Source organism: Cyprinodon tularosa, unplaced genomic scaffold (assembly GCF_016077235.1).
Source record: "Cyprinodon tularosa strain WSP-4 unplaced genomic scaffold, ASM1607723v1 ctg340, whole genome shotgun sequence".
Classification (NCBI taxonomy): Eukaryota; Metazoa; Chordata; class Actinopteri; order Cyprinodontiformes; family Cyprinodontidae; genus Cyprinodon; species Cyprinodon tularosa.
The window spans coordinates 96,267-116,613 of NW_024039053.1; the positions used below are offsets into that span (position 1 = coordinate 96,267).

General features: G+C 36.0%; 1 protein-coding gene and 1 long non-coding RNA gene across 2 annotated transcripts; both read right to left on the reverse strand.

Annotated features, from left to right (window-relative positions):
• On the reverse strand, positions 1 to 3,213 carry LOC119789535. The gene is made up of 4 exons (XR_005281602.1): positions 2,988 to 3,213; positions 351 to 398; positions 213 to 242; positions 1 to 135 (listed from the first exon to the last, which is right to left on the reverse strand). It is a non-coding gene; the product is annotated as an uncharacterized LOC119789535 (long non-coding RNA).
• A 3,461-nt stretch (positions 3,214 to 6,674) lies between these two features.
• Positions 6,675 to 14,902, reverse strand: LOC119789533 (cytosolic 5'-nucleotidase 1A-like). Its single transcript, XM_038294454.1, has 6 exons — positions 14,393 to 14,902; positions 12,744 to 12,911; positions 12,431 to 12,560; positions 10,152 to 10,274; positions 9,850 to 10,034; positions 6,675 to 8,593 (listed from the first exon to the last, which is right to left on the reverse strand). The coding sequence occupies exons 1-6, from the start codon at positions 14,513 to 14,515 to the stop codon at positions 8,222 to 8,224; spliced, it is 1,101 nt and encodes a 366-aa protein (XP_038150382.1). The 5' UTR covers positions 14,516 to 14,902; the 3' UTR covers positions 6,675 to 8,221.
• Positions 14,903 to 20,347: the final 5,445 nt, after the last annotated feature.

Genomic DNA, 20,347 nt, shown 5'->3' on the forward strand with positions numbered 1-20,347 from the left:
TGGATTGCAAGAGACTCATCAACCAGGTAGATCCAAAATTTGACATCAGCTGAGCAGCTATGGAGCCTGCTACTATTCCAGTTGCACCAAAGCCTATTCCCGTCAGAACAGCAGGAGTCAGAACCACGGTACCTCCTGCAAGACCACAGCAGAGGAAACACAAGTTAACTTTTCAGGATTTTTCTGAAAGCCATGAAGAGACTCATACCTACCTACTGCAGCTGCTGTAATGATGGCTTTACCTGTTTTATGAAACACAAAATGTAAATGAAAACACACAAAACAAATTGCAGAAAGAGTCTAGATAAAGGATAAATAGATTATTAAATGACATATTCAGGTCTACTCACATAGTTCTTCCATGATTGTAGTCGAATTAAACTCTGATGTCTTGTTACCTGCAGAGTGTGATTCAGAGAGCACAAACATAAAGGCTTATTCTCCAAGATATTTAAGCAGAATAAGGCAAGTTTATTTTTATAGCACTTATCAGTTACATAACATAAAGCAATTTTCATGAACAGAATATGTGAAAAGAAAAACAGAAAGAACAAGTGAATTAAATGAGAAAATAAAGGCAGTGTAACACTTAGGGTTCGGTTTAAGGAAGGAGAGGACAGTCAAAAACTCACAACCACAGTAGCACTGGGAATTCCACTGTGTTGTCCTTTAATAAACACACTCTTCACCAACCTTGCAAAGCCCGATTGAACAGCTGCTATATTCTTAAACAGTCCAGACCAACCCATAACATTACTAAGAAAAATAGGGAATTAACATGTCCATCTTAGTACCTGTATCACTCTGCATGACATGATTATTATGCTCTCCACAGAGAAGCAGTACAGTAGCAATACCAGAGTATCTTAAAGGGACCCTACAATTACGACTGCTACAGCAGGTAAGGAAACGTGGAACTACAAACTTAATCTAATGAAACTTCCTTTAAAGCAACACTGTTCAACTTTGAACCCAGATATTAGTCTAGTTTAAACTATATTAAATGATTGTTCAGGTTAATTTATGGCACTCTGGTGTGTAATAATGCTTCTCTAAAACTTTCCTATGTAATTTCAGAGGGTCAGATCCGTTGCTCAATGTATCACGTGACTTAAAGGAATAGTACACCCAAAACATGATTAGCCTTCATTTTCTACTCACCCCCATGCTGAACAAAACTCTGGAGTACTTTTTTGATATCTCAAATGCATCTGGAGATCTGGGAGGCTTCTTGCTGTCTGCTGACATTCAAATAATGGAGGTCTATGGCGCCCGAGACAGAAAGGTCCATAAAAGTCCACAAAAACGTGTCAATATTCCTCCATACTGCTCGTCCAATGTAATCCAAGTGTCCTGAGTGGGTAGCGTCCAGAATTTACTCGAAACGAAGTCATTTAGAATGTTTTTAGAGCCTAAACAGTAGTGTATAGGATTTCCTAATAGCGCCCCCATGCGCGCTCACGATTCTACGGAAGCCGGCAGACCAAACCAGCGCATTCAGCTCGGCAAAGAACTCATGCTCTTCCTCAACACTGAAGTCCTCAGACATTTTTCTTTCGTTGTTTCTTTCTTTGCACAGGTAAACAGCACATTTCTTCTTCTACGCTTGCATTATTGGAAGAGCAGACGCTGAATGCGCACCTTCTTCCGGTTTGGTCTGCCGGCTTCCGTAGAATCGTGAGCGCGCATGGGGGCGCTATTAGGAAATCCTATACACTACTGTTTAGGCTCTAAAACGTTCTAAATGACTTCGTTTCGAGTAAATTCTGGATGCTACCCACTCAGGACACTTGGATTACATTGGACGAGCAGTATGGAGGAATATTGACACGTTTTTGTGGACTTTTATGGACCTTTCTGTCTCGGGCGCCATAGACCTCCATTATTTGAATGTCAGCAGACAGCAAGAAGCCTCCCAGATCTCCAGATGCATTTGAGATATCAAAAAAGTACTCCAGATTTTTGTTCAGCATGGGGGTGAGTAGAAAATGAAGGCTAATCATGTTTTGGGTGTACTATTCCTTTAAAGCTCCCCTTAAACCTAAAAGGTAGCCCTAATTAGTTGTTGTTATGAAACAAAATAACATGATTTTTACCTGATCAGAAATATTTGTAGTTCTCTGATGTAAGATTTAATCTAGAGGGATGAGTGCAGCCTTCCCTTTATGAGGAACATCGTAATTTCAAACTTTCAAAGTGGTCTGTTATCAGATTTAAAACACCAAGAGAGACTGGTTCATTTCACAACAGTGCAGTGTTGCTAGTTGTTTCACTGGACGTAGCCCTAGAAGTTACCAGTCTAGTGCCCCTAGTGGCTAAATATTATGCAATGTTGCTGGCTGAAGGCCCAGTGTCCTGCAACTTTAAGTTGTGTGTATACTTTAAAATGCCTGAATCAAATAATGAGGTCATTAGGCCATTCCATTAATTCACTGAAGATGTTCCTAACAATAAAGATGTATCCGATTTTAGCAAGAACCCAAACATGGAGGAAAACATTTAGAACAGACCTTCACGTAATGGGTGGAGCAGGAGAGCATTTATATCAGCTCTAAATTATTCAAAATAATGTATATAACATTTCTGCTTTTTTTTTTAGCTGTGTGATTATGGTAGAGAATATTTTAATGATTCAAACTAGAGACACATTTTTGTGATATTTTAACCACAAATGGCTTTCTGTTCTACTCATTTAATAGTTTACCCACATTTTCTAAATCTTGTTTTGCTTCTTTTAAAACAATCATGACTGGTTCTAACCACCGGTAAAATTGTTGTTTTCAGGAGAAAACTTTAGACGTAATGTTTTATAACTGATAGCAATCTCCTTCCTACTATATGACGTTTCAGAGAGGAAAACATAGTGATTAAGATTTTATAAATCTAACTTAAAAAAAGATGATAAAAAAAAAAATTAATATTTACTAATAAATGCTTCAATAGCAGAACTAGAAAGGGTATCAATACACCTTTTTCTTTGTTCTTACCTGAGACTGATCCAACTCGTACTGCTGAAAACTTGACTTCAAGGTTCAGTTTATAGTAAAACTGTAAGCAATAAGAGGTCTGACTTATGAGGTCTAGGCAGAAATTCAACTGAATAAACTGGATAGTTCACCCTCAAACAATCAGAGGCTCATCTGTCAGTGAAGCAGATATTTCCCATTCAACCAAACCTCCTCATAATCCAATCAGCATCACAGTCCTGCCGAAATCAACAGCTCAACCTGCTGCGTTAGATTCCTTTAGAAAACTTATCCAGTTCTTCCTGCTGTACCGATGAATTGCGCTCTGTTCTCCTTCCTTTCGCTCAGACTATCGTTTCTCCAAAAGCGATACTCTGAAGTCAATAAAAGAGATGTCAGTTAAATTCAAGCACAGACATGGATCCTTGTACTAAGGGCTCTGTGATCATTCTTTATGTATAATTACCTATTATTGATTTTCATTAGAAGAATGAGCTCGAAAAAATATTTTTTTTATTTTTCAATGACCATGCTGCTGCAGCAGAAGCTGGTATTCTAAAACACACACTCAGTTCTTTATTTTTTGGGTTAAATTTAGTTATGTATTTTTTTGCGATCCAAAATCTTGCTGTGTTGCAGCACAAGGTCTGGTGGCTATTCTACTTTCATCAGGAATGCTTGTAAAGACACCCAGGTTCTGTCAGGGATGCTAAGATCTTTATATTGGAGAAACAAAACAACCTCCCACAGACGCATGGCTTAACTACCTCCTCCGGACAAGATTCGGCTGTCCGTCTACACCTTAAGGACATGATCATTCGTTTCAGGACCAGAATGTTCACATTTTGAACAAAGGAGACAGATGGTTTGAAAGGGGTGTGAAGGAAGCCATATATGTAAAGAGAGAAAAAAACAACCTTAAACAAAGGGGATGGACTCAGGTTCCAGCTCCTAAAAACCTACAATGCAGTGATAGAGTTGATTCCTTCCTGCTATCATCTCAATCCTCATCACCATGCTTCTGATCAAAACATTGCTCCTGCAAGCCAGGCTAATAACGCCTCTAACGGCTCCCCGTTACAGAGGCATGGGCCAGTTTTGGTGTTTTTGCAGGCCAACAATGACATCAACGACTCCCCGTTACTAAGGGGTGGACCTGTTTACGGTTCAAATTTCATGTTTTCTAAGTCATTACAAGGCTTTGTTGGGTTGTTCTTTAAAGCCTGGAACTGATCGCTAACCCAGACATTTTGAATTTTGGAAGCTTTCTGGATGGGACACGAAACGTCTTCAAACTTGGAAAACAAAGTCCAGTGGTTTGTTTTTAACTTTTTTTGGAACTTTCCCCAGGTACAAAGTGAAAATTTGTTCTAAGCTGTCACTTGCTTGACTTGATTGGAATGAATTATTTATTGGCATATTAAACGTTGGTATAATTGTTGCAGGTGCTGCTGTTTTAGCAGCGACCACCTGTGCAGCAGTGGGCTGAGTGGCAAGCTACTTTGGCTGTAAATCACCAAAACAATACTCTTTACATCTGTGAAAAAATAAACCTGCAAATATTTCTATAAAGCAGGGGTCTTCAACGTTTTCCAGGCTAAGGACCCCCAAACTGAAGGCAAGATGGAGCGGGAACACCCTAATTATATATTGGGCCAGTTATATCAAACTGGCCCTATATATAATTAGGGCCAGTTTGTATATAGTCACTCTATTACAGATGGTGTCATATAACGAAAGTAATTTTGCCCTGGGATTATGAAAGTATTTCTGATTGTGATTCCTGGTTGATGGGACAGGTGTTGTGAATGAAACGGTGCCCAGCTTGAAAAAGCTCCTGTGTGTCACTGAATGTGTGCATAGATTAGTGAAAGACATCTTCTGCCTCCATTTATCTGTTTTACTTCAGTGTGTTGAATTCATGTTAATGTGGATTTAAAGTAATTTCAATTAGTGTAAAAAAAATTACAGGAGGGAATGTAAAAAAAAGTTTAATCAACCAAAACTTTCGTGACCCCCATGCAGTACAGCCTGTTGAAGACCTCTGCTTTAAAGCATTGATGTTGTGTTATTTTTATATAAACCAAAGCTTTTCATAGAAAGGAATTTGCAGCAAAGGACCTTAAGTACTTTGTCTTTTTATTAATAAAATATGAAACATCGCTTGGAAAATGTAGGACCACTAGGAGTAAAATTTAGAAGTTCTTGTCATTTTTTTAATGTGCTAATTTAGAGACGTGTATGCAATAAAGCCACGAGTCTAACTTTATTACCCAGATGAGGAAATCATCATGGTAACGGCTTTAAAGATGAGTGTTTTTTGTAGAAATTATAAATTGGATATATAATTACATATTTGTATATATATATATATATATATATATATATATATATATATATATATATATATATATATATATATATATATATATATATATATATATATATATATATATATATATATATATATATATACACATATGTTCCATATGTATATACACATGGACAAAAATGTTTTTTGGACCTCCATTACAGGAGTAAAACTTCTCAATGGTCACAGAAATAACTAAAATTTGACAAAAGTAACAATACATATAAATTGGTACCGAAAAGGTTTTATCATTATCTCCCTTTGATCTCCTCTTTCTTTCATCTTTTCTCTTTTTTTTTTTCAATTTTTCCTTTCCTGTTCTACCTACATTGCAGTATCCGTATAATCTGTAAAACTCCCTACATAATTCTAATACAGCTATTTATATGCATAAAACAAGCGGAACACTATGGCGATAGCTAGACAGGACACTGTTTAAAAAAAAGAAAAAAAAAGAAAATGATGGTACCCTTAGTAAAGAAAAGGCTAAATTAAGGTGTGTTTGCTATAGTGAATGACATCCTTGAAACCTGAGACAACTAGAACTGTTTGCTCATGAGAGTGGGCCAGAAGTCTCATTGGCAGTAACAGGAACCCTTTCAATTTATTGATTGCCACTAAAGAGTAAATTATTGGTTCTATGTGTATGTTTGCCCATGGAAAAGTCCCCAAAAGGATGGTGTGACAAAACTTGTATGTGTGTTTATTTCAAACATAACATTTTGCTTTTAAATAATTACTTCAACTACTTAAATAGAAATATATGCAAACCCACCTTCAAATATTTGAGAACATACTTACATTCATTGTTGAATTCTTATTTCACTTAGCATACCAGGTCCATAAGTACTAAACATGGATATCATATAAATGGGCTAGAGAGAACCTGTCTGACAACATGAAATAAACTAAAAGATCCCAAAAAGTACCTACATTTTTGATCTAAGAACAAATAAGTGACACAAACATGTTCCAATTCATCAAATGTGATTATAAGGGAGTTACTCAGATTAGCTCCAGTTTTATAAATACAGGTTACAATATGATTTTATTTGGCATTTATTTTGATTTATTTTACTTACTAACTTCCAGGCAACATATTTATGCTGTTTTTTATTTGAAATGGAAAGAATAAAATGCCTAAGAATTAAATGCTCACATCAAAAGATTACTTTATATTCAGTTATTGTTCATTCCAGTTTTGGACAATCATCAATACTTTTAACTGAGGGGGGTACTCGTGATAAGGCAAAATACCCAAAGAGGTTCAGAAGCAGAAAAAGGTTGGGAAACACTGCTTCAGAGGAACACACAAGACATAATCATAGAAAAGACACTCACTATTTTCTGTTTTTATTTCTTGTTATAGTGTTTTGCCTGAATAGTACAATAAACACAACAACACCAACAAATTGTCTTTTTTTTCAATAAATTTTTGACTGAAACTTAAGTTTAATCCAAAGAAAAAGGGCTCTGTCGCCCCCTGCTGTAAAAAAAAAAATGCAAATATTGAGAGGACAAAACCGTTTCCCTCTTCATTTTTCAAATATAGGAATTGACTTAAAATGAGTGATAGATTATCTCCACAGCAATAAGTAAATAAATTCCCTCTCTGATGAGGGAAGAGGAATAACTAATTTGCTTTTAAAATAGATTATATTGCACATTTTTTTAGACAAAATGACACAAATTACACATTTAACAGCAAACACCTCCTTTACAAATTGTTTTTCGTTTATCAACAAAACACCAAATGCCATAAAGTTCAAACCACATAAGGCAGGTTTCAGCATTGGGGTATGGTGCACATTCAGGTAAAAGCAGCAAAGGTGAATAATGCAAAATTGATTTCAACCAATGCAGAAGATACAGGAGGCTAAATAAATCTTTACATCAAACAAGTTCAAACAGGATATTTTTGCACGCGTTTTCATGATAATTCAATGTTTTGAAACAAACATCTACATTAATCTTTTAGCAACTTGTCACTCTAACAAACAACAGCAACAAAAAAAAAAAAAAAAAAACAATATCACACACAGAAAAGAACCAAGATAAAAGGCACTGGTTTACACTTTATGAAGTAGAATTGCACTAATCCCCTAATATACATAAAACTATGATTTACAAAAATAGTCAGATTTATCTTTTCTTTATATTTATTTCTAAATAAATACTTATTAGAATTGCTGGATCTTTAAGTCTTTCTTTGTCTAAATACATTTATTTGTTGTATTTCTATCGTATTTTGTCTCTCAATTGGAACATGTACATGTTGTCCAGAGATGTCAGTAAAAATATAAATATTTTCAGAAAAATACATCATTTTGTTTTATCAGGCACATTTCCAATTGTAAATTACATTTCTTATAAAACAACTGCTGTAGTCAATGAGGCTGGTAATACTCAATAACGTAATACACCCTAAATTATTATTTCCAGGCCAGTTTTGATTCTACAATAAAATAAAAGGAATATTATATTTTATTTTTTAGCAAAATAACCAACTTTGGTGATTTTTTTAGAAATGTATTTCCAAATGTATTTGTTTGCATAACATATTTTTGCTCTCTTTGCTCCAAATTGGAAACATTTGAGTTTCTGAATTATTGTTAATGTACAACCTGGCATTTAAAACTTTTTTTTTTTTTTGGTAAATTGACTCGTTGCTTTAGGACATACATTTGAAACATATATGATGATAAACATTTGTTGGCTACTCTAAAGTGCTGGTAAAATTATTAACATTTTTTGGTTAATGTAATGATACATAACTAAAAGTGCATTGATTAGATATTTATCCATTTATATATATATAAAACTTATCATGCAGCACATAATTAGTTCCTTCTGTCTCCTGAGTGTCTGAAATGCTACAATTCTGCTACTTAAAGGAAGACATCTCTTTGTCTTTCATTCCTTTCCTCTCCGGGACCTTTTGAGCAATCCCATAGGGCACGTGGCATGCCACCGTTCCCATTTCTGCCGCTCCCTCTACATGAAATATCTGGTCATCAAAGAAGATATGAGGCCTTATCTTCTCCAAGATGGGACCCTTAGGTGCACCAGCAAGAAACAAAGCCTCGTCAATCTCTAGACCCCACGACCGCAAAGTTTTCAGGGCTCTTGCACCCGAACTGGCTGCACTGCGAGCTGTTACCAGGTAGGTCCTAATGGGGCAGTCCATGCGCTGGCCTTTGGCATAAAACTTCTTCTGGAGCCTTCCTAACACTTCAAGAAAACCTTTCAGTGGACCCTGTGGAAAGAATGCAAAACAACAGTTGGGTTTTTAGCAGATAAATCTAAATATTTGGGTTAAATGCTGAATGTTAAAGAGAGACAATTGTACCTATTACACACTTTTCAGACTGGAATGAAACATAACCGCTATGATAAAAATGAACCACAGTCTTGATGCTCTCTGCTGGATCATTAATCTCTAGACCCAATGATTTAGGATGGAGCCAGAGATTTCTGCAACTGTTTTGAGCATGCACAATATTTCTTGGGGCGCTTCCAGTGCTCTGATTGCAAAGAAGGATGTTGAATGATCAGAAGATGTAACTTTCTCAAACTGCTGTCAAAGTGAGTCATTAATCTGTTATACATAATATTAATAATTAAAGTTTTTCCCAGCATTTAATCCATCCCCTTGGGGCTGCCATTGTGCGGCGCCCAGGAAGCAGTGTGGGGGTTAAGGGTTTTGCTTTGGTACCCAGAGTGGAGGCTGAACTGGGTACTTCCAACCTTCTCAGAGCACCAAGCAAATTGCTCTAACCAATAGGCCAACACTCCCACACGTATTGAAGACTTGGCATGATAGAAATGACAATGCAGGAAGATGAGGAAAAGCTGAAAGAATTAGCAAACTATACTTATGGTATGTTTTTATGGTGCTTTTTGGCATAATTTTACAATAGGATCAAGAACCAAACCTTCATTTTTCAATCTACTGTAGTTGTAACAATATCAGACTGACCAGTAAAACATAGTTTTCCTCTCTACGGTAAGGGTTAAACTATTGGTACAGCTACAGAAGCTTCTTAAAATCATGAAGACATTTTATGTAAGATGACTTGATAATTGCAAAGGTAGTGTTGCAACAGGAAAGCCAAAAAAAACAACTTTACAATTATAATTGTAAAGTTGTGCTGTTATTCCAACTACCATTAGGTGTTTTTTTTTATTTGACAATGATTAGGCTGCAGTTTAGGGGTCAATCTCCAGGAGCTCATGAGACTGTCTAAATCTGGTTGGTTGAACTATTTATTTTTATTGTTCGTGTTTTCAACATGTTATCACTAAACAGTGAAATTATACAAAATATTATAGAAAAACATGTTTTAATGCCCATTTACACTATTGTAAATGGCCACTGTTTGTATTGTTTATTTGGTAATAAGCACCAGTTTAGGAATAAAATTAGATAAACATCAATGCATCCTTATCATTTAAGCAAACAAATAAAACAGCTTTACGACAATGATAGGTGCCCCGCTTTGTGTACTTTACATGGTCCAGTGGCTTGTTTTCATGTGCCTTCTCATGCTCAAAGAACTTGTCCAGTCCGTGAGCTTTGTAAATCTGCTCTGATTCATCTGAGAAAAGCACAGCGTCTCCATCGAACGCGACCCGGAGCTGAGTTTCCGACACTTCCGCCATCTTCTCCGGGGTAAACATGGTGGCAGCTGCTATTCCTGGTTCATAACACAATTCACAAAGAAACAAATTTACATTCACATAAATCAAATTAAATATTTCAATATTTAGAATTAGATTCTGTCAGTGATTAATGCTACATGTCCCAATGCTACCTTGCTCCAGAGCCTCATGAACTTTCACTGGATCAGAAGACAAGTAAAGGTTTGTGTTGTAGGCCTTTAGATAACCTATGGGACTGTTTCCTCCGGTCATACAGAAGCGTTCAATGAACAACTCTGAGAAAGGAAAAGCAATGAGTTTGGAAAAGAATAAAAAAACAATAATAATCAATCAAATCTTAAAAGCATATTTAAGCAAATATCTTATCTCCACCTCAGAGTAATCTACCAATCAGGAAATCTTTGATTAGATTTAGAAAATTGCTTAACCCAACCTGGCTTATAACTATACATACCTGCTCTTTTTAGCCTTTCAAATGGCCATGCATTTGAAAACTGATGTACCAATCATTGAAAAAAAATAGACTCCTAACACACTTTCTAAAAGCAGCATTAGTTTGTATTAACAGTAAGTTTCTTACTATAACATTTGCAGTCCATCTGAAGCAACCAAAGTTTAAACCATTCCTAAAGCTGTGGTTTAATAATGGCTTTAAAACAAATCATAGCTGAAACATTTGTTGAAATCACCCTTTAAATCTAAAGGAATTAATCCTCAGGGATGCATTAAAGTGTGTGAACCCTGAGAAAGATCCCATCGTACCCACAATCAGTCTTAGTTCTCCCTGAAGTAAAACACCTCAAACACTCAACTCATTTAAACGTGAGAGATTCTGTCAACATTTGAGGATTTAAAAGGGAGTTTAATGGTGCAGCATTGCTGTTCCTCTGGTATTTTTAGATCACATTCAGTTTTCTCCTGTATATGGACCCATCTTATGTAGTCAGCTGCCAGTCCTCTGACATCACGCCTAGACTTAATTTACAATGTTTTATTTCTATGGGAGGAAAAGAACGTGCAAGGAAATGAAAGCTGCTGCTTTGGTCTATACAACACTCCGTTATTTTACATGTTTGAAGATCTAGTGACTCTTTAAAAAGAGATCTACAGCCCATCATGGAATACAGATTAAGCGGATGATACCCCATCTAGGTCTATATTGCTATAATCTCAGATTAAAGTGAGAATAATCTCATTCTGAAAGGAAGGGCTGACCTGGGTCAGTCTGTGTTTTTTTTTAATCTCAATTACAGATATGTTAGCAAGTTCTTCCTTAATCACTTATCACCCAGTCTACTGAATACAGCTTATCTAGTCTTCCCAAACTTCTGGGGTTTTATGTTTGCTGCTCTGTTTATTTTGGATCTACGCTTACTGATGCAGGCAGAACTAAAGAGCAATAAGTAGTTGGGTTGATTGTACATAATATTTTGACAAAGAGCTACGCAAAAAGACACGTTAAAGACCAACAAAGAGTTTGTGTAAGACTTTAAGAATAAGTTTTAAAAAAAAATTGGAAAGCTTTTGAGAATATAGCGCTTGCTTTTTAAGGATCACATTATGTTAAAATTGGAGCTGCTTTCATTTGTTTCTATAACACCTGAAACGGCAACAGAAGGGAGGATTCTGCTTACTTGAGAAAACACAGTTAGGAGATTAAAGTGAGTCTTCATCAATTTTTAATTTACCCTGCAGTGGGAAAGGAGGATGGCTTAAGGGATTCCATGAAAAGGGGATCTCTATTGTACAAACGATGAGACTGTTTTTGAGTCATTGCAGAAATTTTTATCTACTTTTTGTTTATATCTTAATTTAAATTTGTCTGTAAGTATTATCATGACTTACTTACTTTTCCTTGACAGAAATGATACATAATAAATAAATAATACATAAATAGATACGTAAGATTTTCCATCGGTGTTCAAATTAAAATAAAAAGCTCAGTAATAATAAATTAGTGTAAAGTTTAATTCTTTAGATTTTGTTACCATACTAGAATATAGTTGATGATTATGGCTTACAGCTAAATATTATCTTTTTTTTTAGTTTTTACACAAATCATTGATGGAAAGAGCAGTAAACATTATTTTTTAATAGATTTTTTTATTGAACAGGAGTGAATGATCAGCCAGTGGCTCTGCTGCTGCTTTGGTATTATGCCTCTCATCTTCCTTTTAGCAATAACCTAGAGATCATCTATTTGGTTTATGTCATATGTGTACTTTTCAAGGCAAATTCAAATACACACTGTATATTTCAATTTGACTCGAATTTCAATCAATGTGCTCACATACAGTTCTCTAAGGACCTGTCTCTGAATAGTGGCTCATGCAGGTGATATTTGTACAAAGTTAGTTTATTTGTAAAAACAGGGAGAAAAATGTAAGAAAATCTCAGTATTATAGAATATATCAATGTATCAGCAATTTACGGTGGTGGTTGATGGTATTGATGAGTCTCAGGCCGACATAAGCATGGTTGTTGGTGATGAGCACAACGTCGAAGAGCTCTTCACTTTCTGGATAAAGGTCCCTCAGCTGAGTGTTGACTGCCTCCAGAGCCTGTGAATAAAACCAAACCAGATCCGTCTTTAAATAAAAGGATAAAACCAATAAAACAAGGAGGGGATTGATATTAAGGATGCATGTTTGACTCTATACCTCCAGATGCAGAAAAATATCATAAAAAAATATTAGCTACAGAAATTTGGGTTTACTCAACTTTCCTGAATAAAACGCTCTGACCTTGACGAAGGAGAACGCAGGTCCGGGGCTGAAGGGCTCTGATTCATGAGCCACCTGGTACTTAATGTACTCCTCCATGCCCTGCTGCTCAAAGATCTGCTGCTCCTTGTCCATGTTGAAGAGGACTCTGGACGACACAGCAATGGTAATGGAGTCCTCTGGCTTTGGCTGGAAGGCCGGATGTTTAAGACATGTCATTTTAAACTAGAACTGATATTTTTGAGCAATTAGCTAAAGCTTTAAACTGAGAAAAAGAAAAGTGATAATTAAGGGTTAAGGAAACGAACAGCTGTGACTGAAAGTGAGTGTGATATGAAATGGTTTCCACTGCTGATAATACGACTCACATACCACAGGCTCAAATCTGTTAACTCTTTAAGTGTCTGAGTGGCCACTATAACCTTTATTTAATCTTAGGTACATATATATATATATATATATATATATATATATATATATTACTCTCTATATATGTCTATATGTGTGTATATATATATATATTTATTCATATAAATATAGAGATTAAATATATACATACATACATACATACATACATACATACATACATACATACATACATACATACATACATACATACATACATACATACATACATACATACATATATATAAAGAGAGATAAAGACTTTTTCTTAAATTACTAAAATGCTACAAAAGATAAATGAAAATACAGTATTATGCAAAAGTTAGACACAATTATGATAAAGAATGCTGACTTGACAGTTGCACATTAGATAGACACCCTCCACAGGCATATGTAGCCACAGTGGGTCATTAACGAGCTCTCTTTTGGTTAAGTAATTTAAAAGATGTGTAAGTAAGTAAAAAGATGCATAAAAAAGTGTTTTTTATTCCAGCCAAAGTTTATTTTGTTTAAATCATCGCTCTGCTTTACCAAGTTATCCTGATTGCCTCCATGCTGGTCCATATACACATACAAAATATCTCTACAAGCTATATAGAGAATATATAGTGTATGGTGCATGGACTGAGCTGATATCTGTTTCTATTGTAAACAAATGTTTTTTGTTGGGATTTTTTCCACATAGGCCAAAATGATCATAATTATCTAAATTAAGTTAATAATCATTTAGTTAATAGAATTTATAATTCTTCATAATAAACCTCTATGAAATGAGTTTAGATAAATCAGCTGTATCAAACGGACTATAATTTATAGAGAGGCAGATGTTTGTCTGTTTCTAAACGAGTAAATTGCTTCAGCCTCTCACAATCAAGATTACTTATTATGTTTATCTACCAACCTGATCTGAAACATGAGCTGTCTCATTTGAAACCTGGCACAATAAAGCATCTTCTCTTGTTTCACCCAGCTTCATCTTTATGTAATATTGTTTTCAATGGGCTGGAAACTTTGAATAATTCATTATTGACTGAAGCAAATTATACAGTTCCCGCTAAAAAAATATACATAGTTGGAATAAGAATAGCTTTGTTTTAACTTTACCTTTGTTGTTGTTGTCTAAGTACATTAAATTATGGTGAGCGTGAAATGGTTAACTCCAATAAGGAGAGGAACGTGTGTCTGATTTCATCCTGACATTATAATTTTTTCTTAAATAAAACTGGAACCATATTAATAATGAGGAAAATTATAGAGATACTTACAGGTTTCTTTGAGGGAGTGGGGGGCTTCAAAAGTGCTCTAGCATCTTCCCAGGAGTGCTGACTGCCGTTCTTGACCACATCCTGTCCCCTAATCGTCAGAGTCTGACTGCTGTTAAGACTCATTTTACAGCTTCAGTTTCTAGCTCGAGCTAGAGAGAGCCAGTGTGTCCCTCCCTCTGTAGTGGTAAATACTCGCACAACTCAAATAAAAAAAAAATCCACACTCACTCTTTGAAAATGTATATTTAGTCCGGCTGCAATCAACAGATGAGCTCAATGTGATTGCTGCTGCTGAGGCACTTCAAATATAAGAATCTGACATGCTGCAGAAGAGGAGGAGGATACAAGCAATAGTCAGGCTATGACCTTGGTTTAATAAGTCCAGCATCATTTGGAGGAAAATTCTCGACCGGGTCTTCTGCACTGCACTATGCCTCTTTTGCACACTCTGTCCTGACTTCAAGCCATCCTGCATCCCCCCACTGTTAACCCCTTCGGTGTCATACTCCCCTGAGTCATAGTTTAGCACGTGATTTAATCAGGATGACAACTGGTTTCTGCACACTACAGTGGATTGCACGTCTCTATTTTTTATTTTTGACTTCTTATATAACGGCTTAATTAAAATTTCTTACCAGATCATCAATGTCATGTTTTTGTGTTGGAAATATTAAAGAAAATGTAGTTGCATATTCGATGATAGATTATTTCATAATCCTGCACAGCATTGTGGGAACTGCAGTCCCTCTTGGCTTATTTGCCTCCCTCACTGGTTTAGAGCCTGCTAAAACCTGCCAGGTCGTCGCAGAAATTCAGTTACGAAGCAGCCTTCCCTGTTTACAGGCAACATGCAGAGAGTCAAAGCAAATGAGACACTCCCATATCTTCTACACGATTGGCTGAATAGACATCATTTCAAAAAAGACCTCCTCCAATCCAGAAACAGGCAGGTGTTGCAGGGAGCAAAGATGAAAGTACAGGCTGTGCTTTGATGAGCATTAAATTGTCATTAATAGTGTTAAGTTGACTTTTATCCACGCAGACAGACAACAGGCAGATCGTTTTAGGCAGGAGATGAAGCAGGCACCCACTGGTTAACTAACAGAACAAAAAGACAACTGATACTCCTTCAAACATAACAGATGAAAGAGAATAAATGATGAACGTTATATTTATTTCACTGCTACTTACACTCTTAGAAAAAAGCAGGCCTATCCTTTATCTTTTATTTGACCTATTATATTGCACTTCAAATTACTGTCTAAAATGCAAAGCCCATTTAAGTTTGAAAAAACTAAATAAACTAATATAAAGCAGAAACATTTGTTTAAAGGCACAAGAGCCAAGAGAACTGTTTGAATTAAGACACCTACTTTTATTAGGCGTACTTTCATGACACAAGAAAAATATATTAGCTCTAGTTGTGAAATAAATAGCTGTCTTTATATTCCCCCTTTTCTATCTCTATGATGCTATATTAGTGTTTCCCAACCGGGGGAACATGCTCAGAAGGTGTGCATGTAGTTTGCATGTTTGTCCCTGAGCATGTGTGGGTTCTCTCCAGGTACTCCGGCTTCCTCCCACAGTCCAAAAACATGACTGTTAGGTTAAATGGCTTCTCTAAATTCTCCTTAGGTGTGAGTGTGTGCGTGAATGTTTGTTTGTCCTGTTTGCCTCCGTGTTGCCCTGTGATGGACTGGCGACCTGTCCAGGGTGTACCCCACCTCATGCCCATAGACAGGTGGAGATAGGCACCAGCACCCCTCACTACCCTGCTTGGGATGAACGTGACGGAAAATGAATCGATGAATGTGAGCGCGTGTCCTTGTGGTTCGCAAGGGGTAAAATTCAATATTTTCTTAGGTAGTAAAATAAAATAGGGCTTTGTCTAAACTTTGAGTTTCAGCTGTGACACACATTAAACCCAAGCAGAGGAAGTTAAGCCTAGTATCAGCTGTTTTTCTACACTGAGATATCAGAGCTCATGAAACCATCTCAGGTGTCTGGATGTAAAAAATTAAAACTACCGTAATTAAGTCAGTCTGAATATAATTTTTGTTCTGCATTTTGTTCCCAATTCATCAAGTTTAAATGTGATTATAATGGAGTTACTCAGAGGAGCTTCAGTTTTATAAATACAGGTTTATAATATGATTTACATTTATATTTATTTTGATTCCTTAATCACTTCGAGGCAACATATTTATGTTTTTTTTTTGTTTTTTTGTTATTATTTGAAATACAAAGAATACAACAAGTATTAAATTCTCAAGTTAAAAGATTAAGTACATTCTCTTTATTTTATAATGAGTTATTGTACATTCAACTTTTGGACAATCATCAATACTTTTGACTGAGGGTGGTACTCCTGGTAAGACAAAATGCACAAAGGGGGACACAAGTTATAAAAGGTTGGGAAATAGTAGTCCTCTACATTGTAGGGGACTACTATTTTCTTTTACCAAGTCTCTATGTTAATGTATGTCTTTATCTTTCAACAACTTTATCTCAGATTTTCTACCTCTGTGATGCTGTTTATTTCTATTATAAATAGGTATATGCCTTTATCTATTTTTCTACACACAAAAATATTACACACAAATTTAAAACGTATGTACTTTTATTACATGACAAATTCACATTTACTTTTTTAAAATAATTGTTACAAAAACCAGATAAATAAACATTACATGATTCATATCACTTTGTATAATTAATTCTATTTATCAAAAATAAATAAGGCTTATATTTATATAAAATAAAAAAATACACTTACTCAAAATTAGTAGTAATGAGTTTTTTTTTTTTAAATACATAAAGTTTATAGCATAATAATTAGGTTACCTTTATGCAATTCAAACAATAAACTTTATGTATTTGAGTTAAATACTAGAATTAGTATTAATTTTCAGTAAGTATACTTTATCACTACATACATAAACCTGATGATTATGTATGTTAAACTTTATTATACAAATTGATATGAATCATGTAAGGTTATCTATTAGGATTGTTTTAAAATTCAATATATTATAATCTAGTATGTATAAGTCCTAATGTTTCTCTATACATTTCTATATCTAAAGATGCAGAGCTTAGTTTTGCTGATTTAATTAAGAATTCCACAGGCAGTTTAAGCAAAGTCCAAAAACACAAAACACTGAAAGGAACAAAAAATCCAGTGAACATCAGGGAAAGCACACATGGAGCGCAAAAAGACTACAAATCAACATAAACCAGCAAATAGGAACTGCAGAGGTGGTGTATATATGGGGAACAGAACAAAGGCTCTGTTCGAAAACCTAGGACGGTTCCTCCAAGGACGCGGTCTACCTAGACTGGATCCTTCGAAGTCCTTGAAAATAAGGAGACCGGAAGAGTTTTGGCTGTAAATTCGACCAGGTCTACCCTTCGGCGGGTTTTACCGCCGTATGCTCTGTTGCTTAGCAACCGTGAACGTTGACACACAAAGCAGGAAAAGAATGAATACAGAACTTTTCAAAACTGTTTATTTATTTCTTTTTTATTGTGAAGTGAACAAAGACTACACTCACAAGAATCCAGAGTGGAATAAAGGTTCCAACCACTGGGAGCAGGAACAAATAAAATCAAATGTAATGATAGAAACCTTAGTCAGTTAAATAACCTGCTGCTGTCATTTTGCACATCTCTGATGTTGCTGCTATTTTCAAATATCCATCACTGTAAAAATGTCCATAGCTGCATATTGGTTATTAATTCCCCAGTTTTATATTGTTAAAACACTTTACAGTATTTTATTGTTTATATTTTAACTCTTCCCTATTATGTTATTCTTATACATTTTTCAAAGGTCCACATATGTGTGACCATTTTCAATAATCTTTTTGCTGCTGTAAATTTTCCCATTGTGGGACATATTCTATTCTATAAAATGGGTAGAAAGATATAAGTAAATCTAAACAATATATTTATAAAAAATATATCTGCAAAATCTCTAATATTCAACAACAAAAAATACGAAGTTAAGCATATTGTGCAAAATAAAAAGATAAAAATCCTATCAGATTTATAGTCCCCACCCTGCAGATATATTAGAATCTGTCCTTAAATTCCAGCCAAACCCATTTACACAGTAACAGATTAAAACCTTTAGATAAATCAAACATTACCGCCACATATCTGACTCAGTAACCATTAAAACATCTATTTTCATTCATTTCAGACGGAACTATTCACAGTTGTATTATATTAAACTGAACTTCCAATTTTCACCACTGTTGGGCGCCAAGTAACCTTTCCTCTGATCACAGCTTGCTTGGTCTCGCAATGAATCCTGGGATATCCAAGAATACCGAGGATACATCAGACCCGTCCTTCAAATCGGGCAAAAAGAAGGACGCATTTTAAGGCCGCATAACGAGGACTCTTGGAATCCGACCAGACCTTGGCGCCACGCTATGACGTAATCGGCCTTCGAATCCGGTCTTCTAAGGATGCGTCCTAGGTTTTCGAACAGAGCCAAAGAATGGGCTAATGAGCTCATATGGAGCAGGTGTGAATAGCTAACTAGAAGGAAGCCAAGGGGAAAGGAAACTGGCACAAGGGGGCCACAGGGAGTAACTCAAGAACACAACACTGCCATTAAACAACTAAAATTACACAAAATGAAAAGAAACTAAAAAGAAACCTAAAAAGAGGGCAGAACCCTGACATCTATCTGTTTGTGGTAAACTCCACAGATACAGGTGCTGGTCATAAAATTAGAATATCATGAAAAAGTAGATTGATTTCAGTAATTCCATTTAAAAAGTGAAACTTGTATATTATATTCATACATTACATACAAACTCATATATTTCAGATGTTTATTTTGTTTAATTTTGATGATTACAAATGACAACAAATGAAAATCTCAAATTCATCATATCAGAAAATTAGAATATTACTGAAGACCAATAAAAACAAAGGATTTATAGAAATGTTGGCCAACTGAAAAGTATGAACATGAAAAGTATGAGCATGTACAGCACTCAGTATTTAGTTGGGCCTCCTTTGGCCTGTATTACTGCAGCAATGCGGCGTGGCATGGAGTCGATCAGTCTGTGGCACTGCTCAGGTGTTATGATAGCCCAGGTTGCTCTAATAGTGGCTTTTAGCTCTTCTGAATTGTTGGGTCTGGTGTATTGCATCTTCTTCTTCACAATACCCCATAGATTTTCTATGGGGTTAAGGTCAGGAGAGTTTGCTGGCCAATTAAGAACAGGGATACCATGGTCCTTCAACCAGGTACTGGTAGCTTTGGCACTGTGTGCAGGTGCCAAGTCCTGTTGGAAAATGAAATCTGCATCTCCAAAAAGTTGGTCAGCTGCAGGAAGCATGAAGTGCTCTAAAACTTCCTGGTATGTGGCTGCGTTGACCCCGGACCTCAGAAAACACAATGGACCAACACCAGCAGATGACATGGCACCCCAAACCATCACTGACTGTGGAAACTTTACACTGGACTTCAAGCAACGTGGATGAAGTGCCTCTCTTCTTTTCCTCCAGACTCTGGGACCTTGATTTCCAAAGGAAATGCAAAATTTACTTTCATCAGAGAACATGACTTTGGACCACTCACCAGCAGTCCAGTCCTGTTTCTCTTTAGCCCAGGCAAGACGCTTCTGACGCTGTCTGTGGTTCAAGAGTGGCTTGACACAAGGAATGCGACAGCAGAAACCCATGTCTTTCATACGTCTGTGTGTGGTGGTTCTTGAAGCACTCACTCCAGCTGCAGTCCACTCTTTGTGAATCTCCCCCACATTTTTGAATGGGTTTTGTTTCACAATCCTCTCCAGGGTGCGGTTATCTCTCTTGCTTGTGCACTTTTTTCGACCACATCTTTTCCTTCCCTTCGCCTCTCTATTAATATGCTTGGACACTGAGCTCTGTGAACAGCCAGCCTCTTTAGCGATGACCTTTTGTGTCTTGCCC

What these genes read in the sequence shown, in the direction of transcription:
- LOC119789533 (XM_038294454.1), bottom strand. Translation starts at nt 14,515, where the DNA reads ATGAGTCTTAACAGCAGTCAGACTCTGACGATTAGGGGACAGGATGTG. An exon ending in CAATACCATCAACCACCACC is followed by an intron (nt 10,275 to 12,430) that starts GTAAATTGCTGA and finishes TTCCTTTCTCAG; the next exon opens with AGTTGTTCATTGAACGCTTC. An exon ending in AAAACAAGCCACTGGACCAT is followed by an intron (nt 8,594 to 9,849) that starts GTAAAGTACACA and finishes TTCTTTCCACAG; the next exon opens with GGTCCACTGAAAGGTTTTCT.